The sequence below is a fragment of the Echinops telfairi genome, unplaced genomic scaffold (assembly GCF_000313985.2).
Source record: "Echinops telfairi isolate 266 unplaced genomic scaffold, ASM31398v2 ScPeMD7_70;HRSCAF=299, whole genome shotgun sequence".
Lineage (NCBI taxonomy): Eukaryota > Metazoa > Chordata > Mammalia > Afrosoricida > Tenrecidae > Echinops > Echinops telfairi.
The window spans coordinates 13,148,267-13,167,173 of NW_022103968.1; the positions used below are offsets into that span (position 1 = coordinate 13,148,267).

Here is an 18,907-nt window from a genome sequence, read left to right on the forward strand (position 1 = left end):
TCTAGTGATTTTCAATGGACACGATGGTACTAACATATAAAGAATATGCCCAAGCTCGAATGCCACAAAATATTCCGGCTGCCCCTGACTTATAATGGTATATAAGTTACAATGAACCACATATAAGACCATCATCCTCATCTTTTTTTTTTTTTGGTACCTCGTATGATTAGAGATATGTCCATTTAACATAACAGTGAATGTTTTGCTAATGCTATCCTCAGAGGCTCAATTTTATGATTTACTGTGCAACACACTTCCCTATAGACTTCATTTTCTAAACTAATCCAAGGGCTTTAGTTGCTGAGAGACATGAATCTAAACACTGATTTCTTTGCTGCAGCTCATTGGGAGATTCAAGAAGACGTGAGAGAATATTACAAAATCCATGGAGAAAACAAGAAAGAAGACCATGTAGACAACTCAGACTAATCTTCTCACTAGAAATAGCACCCCCAGCCCCAAGGACAATCCAGATGATCCAGAACTTCCCATAAATGGAATTACTACCACAACTGGTAAAATGCCAATGTTGTCCAACCCCTTCTTATCACCAGAGTAGATTCTTATGATTTGTGCTATATTTTAGGTATGTGTTAAAATAGAGCTATACGTTTATATGTAATGTTTTCAACCTCCAAAGACAAATCAAGATTAAATGTATAAAGATATTGGTGATAAAAGGCAACGGTAACGAAAACTTTAAAAAGGAAAAAAGAAAGAAGTAAGGTATTCGACTTATATCAGGACTGATTTAGGATGGAGTTATCGTAGCAGGGTCTTGTCGTAGGTCTGTATTAAAAAACGCAGCAGTCATTCGTGGTTCAGACCAACTCGACCTTTTGGAATTTTAATCGCTTTGTGCAAAAGGTTCGTTGAAAAGTAGGGACACGGATGACAAAAGAAAAGCACGTGTTGCGTCACCACCAGATTTTATTAGCAGTACGATTCGATGGTCACAGGTCTGCAGGCTCCTAACAGGGGCTGAGGGTGAGCAGAATCTCCTCCCTCACGGTCTCTTGACTGCAGAAGTTGTACCTGCAGAGAAAACACACAGACCCTCACCCTACAGACACGCATCTGGTGTGCTGAGAGCGAGAACACGAGCGGGGCAGCCCTGCGCTTTCCCACGGGGGCTCAGCCCGCGCCCGAGACCCAGACCCCGACTGCAGAAAGGACTGGATTCCCCATTCCGATTCTTCCAGGGCTGTGCAATACCAGAGCAGTTAAGAAAGGGCACCCCAAAGCGCCTTTCTATGCCCTTAAAGCTTCCACAAAGCGCACTGGGGACGCTGTCAGGGATGCTTTAAGCTAACTGCAAGGTTGAATATTCAAGCCCACCAGCCACTCTGTGAAAGAAAGATCAAAGATCGGGCTGTTGGTGCCTGTAAAGATTTACAGTCCCGGAAACCCTCAAATTCACTCAACAGGCGTGGGTTGGGTTTGCACTGAGGCAAAACGGTCCTAAGCACTCTACCCAGCAGCCTTTGAATGAAGCATTTCTCTAGCCTGGAGGTCCTGCAGCCGGACTGGGCATTGTGCCCTGTAGTCTGCTCAGATGGATACAGCCATGGCCTTCAGCAGTGTCTCCATACACAGGTTGAAAGATGCCCTACTGAATATTCGGGGGTGGGGGTGGGGGTTGAGGGGTGTTTAAAATCTCTGGGGTTCTGTCTCTGAGGATCTCTGTCGAGTAAAATCTAGTGATTCTGGTATTTCTGGATCTCCTGGGCTCTGCCTGCATGTCTCCATCTTATGTCACATTGTACCTCTCTCAGGGCAGTTAGCGGGGGCAATTGTGAGGCCCAGCTTGCCTTTTCCCTTATCTCGCCGGGATCATGGTCCTTTTTTGCATGATACCTAGTGTCTTGGACATGGTTGCCTCATGTATTTTGTCTGAATCATTGTTATTGTTTCTGTTGGGGGGGTATATGTGGTCTTTGTTACTCCATTTTTCAGGAAGTCTCATCTTTGGGTTTTATGAGGACTGACGGATGACAGGCTGGCAGAAACAGTAGCATTGCGGCCAAGTATTTATCTTAATTCTCAAAACACTTGCGTTAATATTGATATTTCTATCATCATCAGTTCAACCTTTCTGATGGGTCACCATGGCTAGCTAGCCCTCTTTGGCTCACCCATAGCCTAGTCTTGGGTATTATCTAGGGTGGATCTCCTGGACCCCTAACTGTATTCAGGGGCCAGTGATACTAGTCTATTTACATCCTTTGAAGCTATGTCCAGCACCCGACCCTGTGGGAAACAGAAGGATTTCTCCCAAGCTGTCTCCCCCAAATATATGCCAGACTTAGCTGCTTGAGAATGACTGTACACTTGGAGGTCATCAGGAGTGGATTGGGGGTCATTCTCCCTGAGAGTTATCAGCTGTCTAGACCAAGCAGACACCACTGTTTATCCCACAACAAGTAGGGCCCACCCCCTTCTGATAAGGATAGTAGTTGTCGGTTTCCCTATAGGAGACATCAGGGAGGTCAAACCTGCCCAAGGATGACCAAGATTAGGCTGCCATCATGAATCTAGGGTCCACCCATCTTGTCACATGTATACCCCTAGACCTTCCCATTCCTATGGGCACACCCCTAGCTCATCCCCTTTCTGATACGCTTATGCCTATCATAGATCCCCTTCCTAAATGTGTATGCCTACTGTACTGCCCCTTCCTGTGATGTGTGGTTACCTGTAATCATGACCCCCTAAAGTGATAGAATGTGTGGTTAGCAATAAAGAAAAGAGGCTCCTCGGTTCTTGGTCCCCGAGGCTGCTCCTGCTCTCATGGCTGGGTTCCCCCCACGAGGACCATCAAGCGGGGCTGAGGTGAGCATGCTGCCATGAATTGTGTCTAACTCCATTTATTCCAATCTCTCCTCTAACTCTCATTCTCTCTATGACTTTACTATAATCTTTACTTATTATCGCTGTACAATTGCGCCTACCGGACCTGTGATGATTTGTGGGGGACCCCTTCTCCCCTTAACCCCACACGACACCCCCCCCGATAATATCAGTATTAATTTGGTGAACACAGAAAATTTGGGGAGGAGATGCTGGCCTGACATTAACACACATGAAGCACATCAGTAGCATAAGGTGGAGCTATCAAATTCACTCATTCTTATTCTGAAACTTCATTGGAATCGGATAGCACAACACTCATCAGCAATTGTTTGACTGACATTCTACATTCCTCTCTAAAGAAACAAGAGAAAATAGCTATGCCTGGGGCATTGGAGAAATCACTGTAGGTAGGATGTGTAACACAAGTAGATTTTCAGTGGGAATGAAATGATAAATTGGCTCAGTACTACAAATCCTTCTGGAGGTTTAGTACACATACTTACACTTTTCCATCATTTCTCTCCACGATAATCCTAGACGCTCCCACTCTAGGTAGAGTTGGGTTGATCACATTGTTAGTCCAAATAAACTTAACCTTCTGCAGGTCCCCAACATTCACATCGGAGTCAATTTCATTGGAATGAGTGTAGGTAGGTTGGAGAGAGCCCCTGGGAATCAAGAGTTAAGAAAAATACACTTGAATACATATATAAATGTAGATGTGTGTGTGGTTGAAAGGTCTTCGTATACTAAGATCATTGATATTGTATCTGTTGCTTAATTCTTCACTAATTATCATCAGGTGTCAGGTATCCCAAAGAAATCTTTTATCAAAGTCCACATCAATACCCTCTCAGGAAACAGCAGACTAAAGTTTTGAAACATAAATTCTGAAATGGATTAAGGTTAAGGGGTGACCCACTCTTCAATAATAGATGGCTATTTAAAACCCATGTATGCAGTAATGAGTAAGCTATAATATTGATTTAAAAACATCCCCTATGCGAATTATCCCAACATTTTAGAAATTTAGAGTAATAGTTCACTTACTTGAAAATTTCATACTGCTTAGAATTTCCTTTGCTTCCAAACAAAGACACTAGCACTTTGCCTCTAACTTTCTTTCCTGAAAGTGTGACAGATACCTTATACCTCCAGCCTGCAAGGAAAAAAAATAATCATAAAGGTCGGCTTATAGAGAAGATCCACAGGTTCATTTGGATTTCACAACTGAACGATTTTGCACTAGAATATATTTCTTAGATAATTCTTTATAGGCACCCTTTCATCCAGATATTTTAGGGACTTGCTCTGGGCTGGTGGCAACACATCTTTCCAAAGTCAATAGGTCCTTTTTCAAACACAGTGACTCAAAAGCAATCCATTTTTTGCTCCCAAGTTTTTCATCTGTTTATTCTGAAATGTTATAAGAATTTAAGTTTAAAAGTTCATCTATGAAAAGTACTTCTTTTCATAGATCATCCACTTTTAGACTACTGTCCTTTTTTGTCTAGTCTATCTTTATATAATTATTATCAAATCACTCATCTATAATTTGCATTTCCAGTGCAATTGGAAATGTACTAATTTATGGTAATGGAACGAGTGTTGATGTAGTGCTGGTCCATAGTGAACTCCCAGTTTTATCATTTAGAGTAGCCAAATTAGAAGGCGCCCTGCTGGCTTCATGAGTTAGGCACTGGGCTGCTAAGCATAAGGGAGCTAGTTCAAATCCTGCAGCTACTCTGTGGGTAAAAGATGAGGCTGTCTGCTCACATCAAGGCTTACAGTCTTGGAAACCCTATGTTGGATTGCTATGCACTGGAATTGACTAGAAGACAGTGGGTGTGCTTTGGGGCCAATTGGAGAGGGGATACAATTTGTCTATAGTTTTTGCAATGCTGCTACCCCACTGACTCATCCATATACTTTTCCTTCTCTGTACCCAGAAATGAAACCTGGAGCTTGTTCCCCACCCCTCACCATACCCATTTTCCAGGGGATACATAGTCTTAACTATCTCTCCAACCCATCAGTCTTTCTCATTTCCCAGCCCCAGCCACCTCTCTCCTAATCACTCTTTCTACTTCTACTACACCTCAGTGAAATGACTGGATACGAAGAGGCTGGAGTGGAGGAAGATGCCCGAATTCGGCACCAGAGCCAAAGGTGAAGCAATGTATTACTATTTTTAACATGAATTATTTTATTTTTGTTGTTACAGCCGACATGCACCACATCAATGGTTTCTATGTGTGCAACCCAGAGACATGGATTGAATTCTTCAACATAGGTAACTGTTCGCAGCCTCCTTTTGGTATCGGATAACACAACACTCATCGACAATTGTTTGACTGACATTCTACATTCCTCTGAGTGGTCTTTCGCCCATTAACATGAACTCACTGTCCCCTCAGAGTCCTGTCTAGTCTTTTGAGTTGCTATTATCAGCTGAATGCTATGTAGATAGATTTGACAGAGCACCGGCATCAAAGAAAGCACAGCAGTTTTTTTTTATCATGGACAGTGCAGGTCCCAAGCTCTTGCTACTCTTGGATCTCACCACAATCATCGTGAACATTGCCATTTAAGCTTTGTTTTTTTCATTTGGGGGAGGGAGTTAGAGCTTTTATATAAAAAAGCAAGTTTACACATTTTCAATGAACATGATAAAATGCACCACATTAAGAATGGGAGGTAAGTGAGATGGAGACTTACGGGCAAAATTACTGGCATCACCAGTGTTTAGATAAAATTTCCTGTCCACTCCATCGGTTTTCCCAGGAAACCTGTCAGCATAATGACCCATCTGTGGGCAGCCTTCTTCTGGACAGGGGAAGCACTTATTCTGGGGAAAGTAAACAAATGATGAATGAGGAGGTGCTTTCTTTGAATACTGCTGCATCTTCTTTCCACTCATTGCTGTAATTAAAATCCTCTAAAGCCTATTTTGTTGTGTAGGTTTTAATAGCCTCTCAACAAAAGCTTAAAACACATCTTATGAAAACAGATGATTCGCCATGAAAAATCAGCAATTTCACTGTTAAGTAACACAACACCAGCAAAGATATTATAAAAACCAGACAATGGGAGGATACATATACAGTGTGTGTGTGTGTGTGTGTATATATATATAGTTTTTTTCTCTCTCTTGCTCCTAAGTCTCCCTAAGTGGTCCATGTTTCCATCTGGCTGCAAGGTGGTACAGATTTATTTGAGAAGGCTTGCAAAGAGAAGAGCACGCGGCAACAGTAAACTTCTGGCATGCAAAACAAGATCCAGTGGGAAGGTGACAGGCTTACAGGTCATGTCTTTCTCAATTTCTTTAGCTCCTTTTTAGTCAATCAAAACACAAGAGACTCAGGATCCAGGACCCCCTCATCATGGAGCGAAAATGCCCCAGTGGCCTCTGAAGACGTAGCCAGGAGGTGGGAGTCTGAGGGAGACGAATACGACATTGGGGACTGTTCACTTTCTTTTCCCCACAAGGGGATATGGGGGGAACAGAGGAAACAGGACCAACAGAATGTAGACCAGTGGCTCTCAACCTTCCTCATGCTGTCACCCTTAAATACAGTTCCTCATGTTGTGATGACCCCCCAACCAGAAATTATTTGTGTTGCTCCTTTATAACTGTAATTTTGCTATTGTTAGGAATTGGGCGACCCCTGTGGAAGGGTTGTTCGACCCCCAAAGGGGTGTCTTGACCCACAGGTTGAGAACCGCTGATGTAGACGAAAGCACCCTATTTCTTGCTAGGGCGGAGCTAGGCTACCCCTCCACTGTACAGGCAAGAGGTAGACTCAGAGATCAATGAACCAGATCACGGGCTTGGCAGAATTTCAGGGTTCTAAATCTAGCAAAGGAGAAATATCCAAATCTCTCAGAGGGCATTGCTTGAGTCAAAAGAACAGATACTAAGTCCTAGGCCTCACCTGCGAATGGCAGCAGTAGCCAAGGAGATCGGACAGAGTTTGATGGCGTTGACCCTGTACCCATGGCTCCCCAGACTCCCTCTGTGATAAACACCCTCACTGAGCACCACACCAGCATTATCACCTTGTCCCAGCTCAAGGCTGGAGGTAAGCTGTTCAGGTGTGTTCAAAGCCTGATAGATCTATGAGACTGTGTTTTGTTTTTTCCCTTCTCTTCTAAAAGTGACTAAGCAGTACCAAAAAGGATGGTTCACATGATTGAGGCAGAATACATTTCAATGAAGGTTAAGACCTAGGATATTTCTGTTAGTTTGCTTTCCCCACTAAGGAGAAGGGCAGAGAACCACGACTTTGGAAAAAGATAAAGAAAATAAAGTTAGATCCAAGAAAGGGGAGGTTCATTCTTATTTCATATGCAAGCTGTCATGGGAATAAAATATGCACTCCCCCAGAATAGTCAACAACTGGAGAATACTAATGATTTTATTTTAGGCTCTGAGCTAAACAATTAACATACATCATCTCCTAAAATCCTCCCAGTGAATCAATGGAGTCATGTCATTATTATTTATATTTACAGATGACACAAGTACCTAAGAGAAGTTAAGTCCTTTGCCCAAAGCCACTCAGCTATTGAGTGTGACCCCAGGGTTCTCCTCTTCTCTTTTAATCGGGAAGGTGCATCTCCTGGTTAATGAGTACACCAACTGGCATATTACTTGAAAAATGTTCTTATTAAATGGCACAGGTTACAAATTTTCGATTTGCTACAATGTAGAGCAAAAGCCAATTACATAACACATAGTTCATACTCAAGATCGCATTTAAGGATCTAGATTGCTAAAGAAAATCAAAGAAGATGAAGACTCCAAAATGCAATCTATGAGCTTACTTAGAAATAAATATCCATCTACTTATAACCATCTAGTTGCAGAGGCCATCATTTTGGAGCTGTCAGCTGTTCAAACTCCCCAGCCGCTCCTTGGGAAAAAGAAGAGGCTGACTGCTCCTGGAGAGATTCACAAAACGGAGGGAATCTTAGATAGGTCACTGTGAGGAGGAATCAACTTGAGTTGATGGCAGTGGTTTTGTGAGTTCGATACACTTCAGGTTTCCCTGGCATGTGTCTCATTCAGAACTACTCTCAACACACCTTTGCAAATTTGCCTGCTCCTAACCGCAGTGATAGAGAATGAAGTAGACAGGAGACATTTCCATTTACAAGCCCCTTTACTCTCAAATTCCCTGATATTTTACCACTGTTACTGAATCTGCATGATGAAAAGTATATGTCCTTTGGCAGTGACGTAGCGCTGCTTGTTGAATGCATGCTGACTACAGAAAGCAAAACCCTGATGCTGAGAAGTGAAGGTCCCCATGTGTTCTGGGCGGCGGCGTGTACTTACTGCAGTGAAAAGATTGTAAGAGGCACAAAAGAAGCCAGCAAAGCCGTCAGGGGTGACGATGCTGTCAGAATAATACTTGTAGCTTCTCAGGTGATTGCAGGCCACGAAGTCACGCGTTCCTTTGAAAAGTAGACATGATTACACATGAAAAATGACTAATTTTTCCCAACCTCTCTCTAATGAGTGTTAATTCATGGAGGTCATGGAGAACAATTATTTTTGAAGTGTACCTGTGATTTGAAAAGCACTCACGAGTTAACGAGAACCATTTAAGGTCATAATAATCAGGCACAGCTAAATGCAAAGGGAAAATAACTTTAGCAGGAAAAATGGGTTTATATCCATGTCTAAGTGTCATTGAGTAATATAGTCCCTGAATAAGAACCGTGGAAAATTAACTGCAAATACTTTTCCCCACAATGGTCTACTATGCCCTCTGTCCTCAGCGAAAAGCCTCACAGAATTAGGGGTAGCTCAGGAATACAGTGAAACATCCCTGGTTCTATAAAATGTGAGGCTTAAGTAATACAGTAGACCCCCCCCAGTACTAGACTGCATCCGTACTCGACAATTTTCTCGCGAAATGTCGAGAACAATTTGCATCGGAGTTCGAACAAAACATCGTTATCGACCCGACGCACGTGATTGTTGTAAACAAAAGGCGTTCCGGTTTCGGTCACTCGGCGTTAGTTGGTGTTGCTGGTACGAGCTGTTTAAACCTTTTGTGTCTGTGTTCCAAGCGTTTGACTATAATATTCTTAGTTTTTGTGCCTCTTTGTACTGTTTTGTACGGATAAAAATGTGGGTCCTAAGAAAGAGTTTTTTTTAAAAAGAACATCACGATAAGGACCTGGTTAACCGTGTGATCGATATTGTTGATGATAATTTAGTAAATAAACCCTTTTAGAAAACAGTTAGGGAAACACCAACAGCAGACCATATTAGACATATATATATATATATAAATTTTTTAAGAGAAAGCCAGCCAGATCCTGGTGAAAAAAGGCAAAGAAGGGGGGGAAAAAAAACTCCCGAAAAGCAGCTGCCAGTTGATTTTTGTGGAAGGGGATTCCCCTTCCAAACAACGCCTCTTCACATCCGTGTCCGCAGATCCAGATCCGCAGCAAACTCAAGGTATGGGCCATACTGTAGCTGTTAAAAACGTTTTAAACGTTGTTTCCTATTTAAATGATATTATTTAACTCTGAATTTATTGACTTTGAAATTTCTGTAATGTTTTGCATAAAAAGGAAAGGTTAAGGGTTAGGGTAAAAACTTGGTGGTGGAGAACGGATTAATCCAGTTTCAGTTATTTCTTACGGGAAAAATTGATTCGGAACTCGACTGCATTGCATCTCAACGCGCCTTCTAGAAACGCATTGGCATCGAGGTCAGGGGTTCGACTGTAGCAAGATATTGCACCATTTTGGCAAAAGGAAATGGAAACGTTCCCCTAGGAAATCACTTTACCCACATCATGGCTTTACCTTCCCAGATCCCTTCTATGTCCACAATCTGAGAGACTATGTTCTTCTGACATCCGGGCATTTCTTTCCCTCCGTTTGGGAAGAAATCCAGGTGGCCCACGGGTTGGGTCATTCCGAACCCTGAGGAATTTTAAAAGAAGGGCGGGCTGATGGTAAGGCACAGACTTGAAAGGCGGAGCGGCAGGTCGCTAGGGGAAGACAGGTTGAGCTCACCCATGTTGGGGATCACGGGGGCAGCGTCTGTGTGGATGACATCCACAAACATGGCGTCACTGGGGTCCAATCGGACTAATTCTGGTGTACCTTCAAAGCAAGGTTCAGCTGGGTCCAATCCTACAGGAAACAGAAGGTGTCATGTTAGTGTTCATCCATCCGTGTTTATGCACCCTCATCAGTCACGGATAGGAGGGCAAACGCTGGCCGTGATTGTGAGTTAGTTGTATGTGAGTGCTGCAGGGAAGGAGTGCTCATTACTCATGACTGTGTAGTGGCCGCTGACTCACAGGGACCCAACGGGACTGAGTAGAACTGCCCCCCTGGGGTTCCAAGCTTGTCATCTTCACAGAAACAGATGCCCCATCTTTCTCCCACAGAGCAATGGGTCAATTAGAATCGCTGATCTTGGGGCTGGCTTCTGATTGCTTAGCCACAGAGCCAGCTGGGCTCCATGGTTTACCCTCACCTTCCTGTTTTTTAAAGGGGTTTCTCCTCTTCTACTTTTCCATTTGCATTAAATTGACACTCCCCAAACCACAGAGCTTGCCTCTACTCATCACGGAGGGCATTGGCAGCCCGGGGAGACTGACCACCTGGCCATCCTTTCACCCATTACTCAATACAGCTTTTGGATAATTACTGACACTTGGGCTCATGAGCAATTTCTGTTGAAGTCAAATATAATTAACCAATCAATTCTGAACTCTTCAGGTTCAACCTATGCAAATGACACCATGAAACTTGTGCTTTGTGAACGCCTTCCAAAAGGGACATTGGTATGAACGAAGCCCGCAGATGTACTTAAGTCTCATCTTAGCATTGTGCAATAGGGATGTATTAAACAGGACCCTGTAGGACCGATGATCCACATCAATAAGACATCCACAGAGCTTCAGAGCATACTGTTTTCTGATCCCATTTGGACAACGTGGACGTCTCTCTCCTCGGGTGAAAAGCAGGGCCGCTCCAAATGGACACCTGGGTTCCCCTTCAGATTCCATGTAGGCTACATTTCGTCTGACTTTGCAGCATTGGCTGCTTCTACCGACCTGTGATGCGTGCAATGGTCCCATTGAATCTCCGTCCAGCCTCCGCGGCAGCATGGGCCCCAAGGCTGTGGCCAATGATATGGACCTCTGAAGGGGAGTACCCAAAGGAGGACTGTGGGAAGAGAAGCCTCCTCAGAGTGTGCATGAATCAAGCAACTACTTCAGTCTGCACAAGGTTAATGTTTCCTATATTTTCAGTTCCCAAGTCAGGCTGGCTCGTGATCACTGTGCTTCTCTTCATAAAACAAGCAAACAGAACCAACAGAACTAGTTTAATCTCGAGATTAACTTGGTCTGACAACTGGTCAAATGCCAACAAATACTGATGAAATTCAGCCCAAATACATTCTTTGGCTGCTTGGACAAGATTTGCTTAAAAAACAAAACCAAAAAAACCCAACTAGTTTATTTGCATTCAATAGGCTTATTCATAAAGCTCCAATTGAGATGTTGTTTTCTTTTCAACCAAGTGGCAAGTGGAGTGCAAGCAGCAAGTAGCCTCTTACCAGCGATCACACATTTAAAATGAAATGAGATGAGACGCAGCAAAGCAAAAGTCCCACCGGGATTCAGAGAGCCAGGTGTTTGGACTCTTCGAAGGCCTGGAGCAGTTTACCTGAAGAACTTCCACGAAGTAGGCCACTTCTGCCCCCACCACCCGGATGTTCTGTGAGGCCTGCGTGTATCCAGTTCGGGACCCGCTTTTCCAGTCCACACAGATGCAGTTCACACTTTCCACCTGAAACAGGTTCTGGTGGAAGAGACACAGATAAATAGGTTAAAAGAAAAGGAAGGATCTCTTAACTGGCTAATTTCCACATTTGAGGACACAGATAAATTCCTACCTGAGTCTATACAATACTGTGCTCACTTTTAACCCCACAGCAATGAGTGTGTTACAGCTATGGACCCGTGCCTGAAGCTAAACGTTGGGTTCAAAGTGAACATTTGGTTGATATATAGGAACTGGATTCTTGGGACATAGGCATTGAGATTTGATTCATGAAAAACCTTATAGAATGTGACCCAGTAGGTTGTCTCATTAGATCATTATAAAAGTCATGAAGTCCTCCTACATTAGAATGTATGCTTGGACAATGCATAGGTTGTTCCATGGGTGTACTTATTGAATAAATGAATGCTTATGTTATAAGAGCCCTTAACTCAGTATAGTGAAGGTGAGTTTTTTTGGTTCATGATGAAAAAATTAATTGAAGTTTTTGGATGAACATGTTTTAATGTACATCATTGAAGACTTATTCCACATAAAAATACAATGACTAGATAGCCCCTGGAGTCAGCTTAATGGGGATCACATATGGTTACAAATATGTTACATGTATCAGGAATTCTGTTTGCCTGAGTTGGGTGATTATAAAAGCTTCCACCTTGTACCACAAAGAATTTGAGAAAAACAAGCCATCCCAGAAGCCCTCCCAACACCCTCATCATACAGATGGAAAAACCCAAAGAGGGGACGTCATTTGCTAATGTCACAGTGCGCTAGGGATAGAGTCACGTCCGGAATGTAGGAATGTAGGATCTTGAACGGCCTTCTTGCAACCATTTGTTTCTCTCTCATAATGCAACCATGCTGTCAGACCCAAACCAAATGCAAGAAAAAACACACCTGCTTCTGGATCTTGGAAATAAATTGTATTTCAGTATCTAAAAATCTATATTACTTTTGAACTATGAATCATTTTATTTCCCCCCCTCACTGTTGAATAATTATATTCCTACTCTCCCAACTAGTCTCAGCTTTAAATTATGTTTGAAACCAGCCTGTGTGATTCCTCTAGTTATTCCCTGACTTGTGAATTGCTTGTTAATTTCCTCCAGCTCCAGGATCGATAGGTACACTTGGGGGTTGACTCAGTTCACCTTTTGACTGGAGCCACCGCCGATCGGCCTGCAATGAACGGGTTTAGGATGACCTTTGTGCCTTTTTCCTTGAGAACGCAGAAAAGAGGGACTGTGCCCGTGTCACAGTTGGCCACCGAAACTTGATGAATAAGTGAATCAAACACGAATAAAATGGATCAGTAATCATGTTCCTGCAGCACTGGCAGCTACTAGGAAAATTTATTCTATTTGATTTTCTATCTTTTAGTTCTTCATTATCACAGGGCAGATAGCCAAAGGCAAATTAAAAGACAATGAAACCACGGCCTACATTACATGTTGAAACAACAGAAGTTGGAAATTAAAATCTATCCAGTTTTCCTACACGTTGCTACCAAGGGAGATCAAAGAGTAGTAAGTGAAAACTTAAAAAAGAGCTAGTTTGGGCAAAATGAGATATCTTGGCTCTTCACTAAAAAGTCAAAGCTATTGAAGAAGCAAAGGTCTATGATGTGCTCCTATGCATCAGGCAACATCTATTGATAACATCTTGAACCATCTCTACAGTTGTGATTAAATCATCGGTACTTGGACCCACCAAACGTCTGCCAATGCAGGGCTCAGGTTCCCTCCTCCAACCCCACCTCCTGGACCTTCCTTGAGAACCCCAAGCCCAGCAGGGACCACCATCAAATCTTCCAGTGCTATAGGCTCCAGGCCTGCCCTAATTTGTTGGGGTTGTACCCGTTGTTAAATACCAGTGCAGAAACACCCTTGCTTAAGACAATGCCACGTCTTACCCTGCACATGTTGGACAGCCAGTTTTCTTCTCCCTTATCTACGAATCCATGAATAATGAAGCGTGTTTTTCTATCTGCTCTGAAATTGGAGCCTCCAATAATTTCTGGATCTGCAACTATTTCCTGTTTGAGGAGAGAAAAGTGTTTCACATCAAGTTTCTTATACTCTCCAGTAGAATTCTTTGCACCTGGAGGGAGGGAGATTTCTGAGAAGTGGGATTCTGCTTAGTAAGGCTCCTCCCTGCCCGCCCAAGCTGTTCACGATCATCACCAGTTGCTACTTTGTGGCCTTCAATGAAGTTACTAGGAAGCTGATGTCCATTACGAAATGTAGGACAAAAACCAATGTCAACCTCATGAGCCTTTCATAAACACACTTCATTACATAATACGTAGGCTCCCTGTCACAAAAGCCAACAAAGATGCCACGCACATTCCACTGTCTGAGTTGTTCTCTTCAGACACTTCCAGCGTTCAGTCCCCCATGACGTCACACAGAATGATCGGAGTGCTAAAAGACCAGGGGCGCTCTTACTTGGAAGTTGTTTGGGTTCTCGTTGGTGTACATGAGGAAGCGGGTGTTGACGTCTTTTGGAGCCCAGGGCAAGATTTTGAGGGGTCTTTCCACAATCCCTGCCCACGGGGCATCATCGCTGAAGCAGCCAAGCCTCGGGAAGCAGATTTCTTTCCCTGCAATCATCCAGAAGCATTCCAAGAACATTACTTTAACAAGGGTCTCGTTTTACATGGTCCCTCTGCTGGAAAATACGTTGAATTACAACATGTGGCCAATTTTCTTCCTCCAGGACTCCAAACACCTTCCCATTAGCCTACCCCACCATCAGCTTCAGAAGACAATGTCAGGGCGGGTCTCTGTTGTTACTATGCAGCAGGGCTGCCTTGCCCTCACGTCTCTCTTCAGTTCCTGCTGGGATCGATTCTGGTCTTTCTTCTACAATGTCTTCCTTGGGCCATTGATGACTAAGCAAAGACCTTGTGTCCACAGGCCTGAAGCTTTCAAGTTCTGTTAGCTACTTCGGGCTTGGGCATAAGGACCCCTGGTGGCAAAGGTCTGGAACTCTACTAGCTATTCCTTTGGAGAACAGGGAAGCTGCTGTCTTCTCCTGTAAAGATTTAAAGTCTCAGAAACCGAAAGGGGCCATTCTACTCTCTTAAGGAGTCACTCTGAATCAGAATTGGCTCAACGGCAGTAGGATTGTCTTTGCATGGGCTCAAACTTTTTATTTCCATTCTGGTCAAGCAGCTAGATCTCCGACTTGTGTTTGTGGGTGTTCTGGATTCCTGTAATAAGGTTAAAGGGTTCATAGGGAAGATAAAGTCTAGTTTCCTGGTTGAAGTAGGAGTAGTAGATGTAGTGGGGGCTGCACTTACTAGATCTGACTGTATGCATGTCAGGCTCTGAGCAAAATGAATTTACATGATTGACCTCACCAATATCCTATGACAAGGATCCCCAGTGGCCCTGTTGGGTAATCATTGAACTGTTAATCACAAGGTAGGTGGTTCAATCCCACCAAGGCAGAAAGATGAGGCTGCCTGTTCCTGTGAAGATTTATAGTCTTGGAAATTCTATACAAGGTTGCTACAAATCAGAACCCACTCAAGGGCCGTGGGGCTTGGTTTTTAGATTTTGGTAAAAATTTGGCAAAAATTAAAAATAATAGTAGTATGAGCCCAGTTTCCAAGCACAGAGGGTTAAGAATGTTGCTTATGGTACTACATTCGTATGTGGTAAAAAGTCCTAACCTCACATTTCACTCTATGGTTTCCATACGAATGCATGAACATCCAAAATGCTCAACTCAATTGGAATGTCACATAAGTAGAAATACTTTTGAGTATAACTATATCCCATACTTGCGGTGTATCTGACATACGTGCTGTCTCTTGGACACTCCAGGCATCCTGGAGTTTATCCTTTAACACTTTCCCCGTGGCTTGTGCTCTTTGTTTCTTCCTCCTCACGCTGCTTTGTAGCCTCATTGTGGTTTGAATTCACCTGCGTTCACCCTTCATGAGAGCACTGAGCAGTGAACCTCATCCAAACCCAGACCACTGCCCTGGGGTCCAGGCCAACTCATAGCAACCCTGTGGGGCAGAGGAGAATGCCCCCCATGGGATTTTCAAGGCTGACATTTTTATGGAAGCTGACTGTCTCATCTTTCTTCCACAGCATGGTTAGTGGGTTCGAACCACCAACCCTTTGATTAGCTGCCAAACTCTAACTATTTTACCACCAAGATTGTTTTTCTTACCTGCCACTGCTCCCAGCAGCATTGAGAGTGTCCAAATTAGCAGCATCTAAATAAAGTTAAGAACATGAATGAGTGTTGGTCAAATCAGATTATTTTTGTTTTTAAAGAAAGATCAGAATAATTTAAGTTCAGTTAGCCCCAAGTCCCTAGAATTCAGGCAAATTCTAGTAAACAAGACCTGAAACACATGCTCCTGACTCACCGTGGCAATTGGTCCAGTCCTGCCCACAGCCAGATGGTACGGAAAAGTCCTTTTATAGGTAGACCTTATCTTTTTCAGTAGTTCCGTGGAAAAGTAGCAGGAGAAGAGCGCAGGTTCCAAGGATGTATTTATAATTTTGATCGTAGATAAACCCAGATGAACAGAGCAGGGAAAGTTTTCCATTGTGAGAACGTGACGAAAGCATCCATACGTACGAAAAGGTGTCTTCCTTGGTAAACTGGCCAGCACACAGCATCACCTTCGTTACGTTACAGCGAAGGTTCTAGCCTGCCGCTCTCGCTAGCTCAGAGTTCTCTCTGCAGCTCCGTGGGCATGTGTGAGATGAAATTGTTTTCACAGATTTGATAACAACAGTCTTGAAAACAAATATGAACGACCCACTCCTGCAGCTTTTGTGTCACCTTGTCTGGCCCACCAGAACAGCCACAGAGAGGCCCCCCTTAGAAGGGTCCATTCCTTCCAGGAACGACATTTTCCTTTGATAGTTCATAGAACGAATCTACTTCTCAACAATAACGTGAGGGACAGAATACATGAACTAAGGAAAGGAATTTGGGGTCTTGCCAAGAGCACCAAGGGAGAACCTGTGACCCCGACACCAGGTGAAATTGTGAGCAGGAGAGAAAATCAACATGCAACTTGGAGAAAGAAAAATATATATATAATCTGGGGTGGGGGGGATTGGAAAGAGAAGTGTTTGCTAGAAAAGAATCAGATGTTTTCAGTTTGTGATAGATTGCTTACAGTAAAATGTCCAGAGGCTGTCGTGGGGGAAAGGAGCCCTGGTGGTGCAGTAGTTCAATGCTAGCTGCTATCAGAAGGGTCAGGAGTCTGGACTCACCAGCCGCTCCGTGGGAGAACAATGTGTCTGCTTCTGTAAAGATTTACCACCTTCTAAACCCCATGGGGCAGTTCTTCTCCGTTCTAAAGGTCTCTGGCCATGAATCCAAATAAACTCAACAGCAGTGGATTTGGTTTGGGTTTGGGATGCCATCATTTTGAAATACTGAGCCATTTAGCCTGACAGTAGCACAGCTATTCAGTTGAACCAGATGAAATTACTTTTTCTGAGGACAAGATTGTCAAATATTAATCCGGCCCCCTGATGGGGTTTATAGGTACAGAAGAAGAAGAAAAAAAGCAACAAAGTTATTTGTGCAGTAGGAAAGTTCAAGGAAGTTGGTAAGGGAAAAGTTAACATCAGGAGCGAAGGCACGTAGGGCAGGAATTCCATGAATGGGAAGTTGGAAAAGTACCACTCCATCTTTCGTATCTTAGCATGTAATCACTGCTTTTCTAGCCCTGATTAGGTTGGCTCCTCTTGTCCCTCCTAAGGATGCTTCAACTGAGACCCACCTTGATGGGTGGTGAATCATCAGCTCTGAGAAGGCTGGCGCTCCGTGGGCTGTGTTGCTATGCTGTGTTGGTTCAGCGTCGGTGGTGCTGGTTGCCCTTCAGCTAGTTCTAGCTCACGGAGACCCATGTGCTGCAGAGTAGAACAGCTCGATGATGGTTTCTTGTTGTTACATCCAAACTCAAAGCAAACTCACGGCCATCAACTTGACACAGGCCCATAGAGCCCCTGTAGGACAGAGGCGAATTGCCCCTGTGGATTTCTAAAACTGTGAACCTTTATGGGAGTAGAGAGCTTCATTTCCCTCCTGTGAACATATGAAAGAACAAATGAGATGATATCAAAAGCAGTTTATTATGCATAATTGTTAGCGTAACAATCCCTAAACACTTTAACAGACAGCGCTGTCGTTTTCTGAAAACTTTCTTACTTGAAGCCAGCAAAAATTCAGAAACTTATGTAATTGAGGGTCTTGTGTCTCTACAATATTTAGTCATTTAATCTTATATTGCCCCAATAGTTGTAATTCACAGAGAGTAATGTCTCCGGTGGGGTTTGCCATAAAGTAATATTTTGTGTGAATTACCAAACAATTCACATAACATTTCTATGGTGGCATTTTAGATAACATAAAATTTTACCTATAATTAGAGCAACTTTTTAAGAATTCATCACAAGCCACCAAATTTTTAAACAGAGACTAGTCATTGGGATTAGAGTTTGTAGGCTGAAGTTCAAATTTTAGAATGTCCAGAGAAGATGCAATTTCTCAAACTCTCATAAAATCTAGGAAGGACCTGGCTACCTAATCAGTCATCTGTTGTGTCAGCTCTAGATGAGTGACTCACTCTCAGTTCTGAACTCTGTGGAATTCCATAAACCGTACATACTGTTATTTCAGATCACTGGATGAATGTCTGTTTTTAGTGTAGGTGGGCAAGACGGCTGGCCTCTTCCTACAGATTGTAGAAGAAGGGTCTGTTCTCCAGCCCCCCTTTCAGACCAATGGGGGCACAGGATCAAATTCTGGCAAATGCAACGTAAGTGGAAGAGCCAATAAACAGCCTGCTCGTGAGAGCGTGGGTATAACCCTCAGGAGCCTTCCCTCCCATTGGCCCCCATGGTAAGATGCAGGCAGTGACATCAAAGGCCCTGTATTGAAGCTGCTGGAGACACAGATGGAGGAGATCTGGGCTCCTCACATGGAGGGAAAGCAATGCACCCAGCACCAGCACCCATTGAGACTTTACATGAAGAAGGAATAAATTCCTATTGTTCTAAGCCACTGTGGTTTTAGGATTAGATTAGCCAGAATTGCCTTAATTGGGCTAGACTATCGTATTAATCACCAATTAATAACTGGCAGCTTGGATACCAAATATCCAATTCTGACTATAACTTTCATCCCGCCATTTGGATGACACTTACACATACAGCAATACTTTGACAGATTCCCCCAC

At 43.4% G+C, this 18,907-nt stretch overlaps 1 protein-coding gene across 2 annotated transcripts; it reads right to left on the bottom strand.

Moving 5' to 3' along the window:
* Nucleotides 1-950: 950 nt before the first annotated feature.
* Nucleotides 951-15,916, bottom strand: LOC101639715 (pancreatic triacylglycerol lipase). Of its 2 annotated transcripts, none has more exons than XM_004700915.2 (12): nucleotides 15,871-15,916; nucleotides 14,130-14,284; nucleotides 13,595-13,717; nucleotides 11,566-11,700; nucleotides 10,950-11,061; nucleotides 9,898-10,017; nucleotides 9,685-9,804; nucleotides 8,198-8,316; nucleotides 5,575-5,704; nucleotides 3,907-4,015; nucleotides 3,360-3,524; nucleotides 951-1,038 (listed from the first exon to the last, which is right to left on the bottom strand). In XM_004700915.2, the coding sequence occupies exons 1-12, from the start codon at nucleotides 15,914-15,916 to the stop codon at nucleotides 975-977; spliced, it is 1,398 nt and encodes a 465-aa protein (XP_004700972.1). In that variant the 3' UTR covers nucleotides 951-974. The 2 variants fall into 2 exon arrangements, with proteins under 2 accessions (XP_004700972.1, XP_012859719.1); XM_013004265.2 differs by having other exon boundaries at nucleotides 14,115-14,284.
* Between the last annotated feature and the right edge of the window lie 2,991 nt (nucleotides 15,917-18,907).

Coding starts and splice junctions, on each gene's coding strand:
- LOC101639715 (XM_013004265.2), bottom strand. CDS start 15,916: ATGCTGCTAATTTGGACACTCTCAATGCTGCTGGGAGCAGTGGCAG. Junction 11,701..13,594: donor GGCTGTCCAACATGTGCAGG/GTAAGACGTGGC, acceptor CTCTTCCACCAG/AACCTGTTTCAGGTGGAAAG. Junction 9,805..9,897: donor CCCCGTGATCCCCAACATGG/GTGAGCTCAACC, acceptor AAAATTCCTCAG/GGTTCGGAATGACCCAACCC.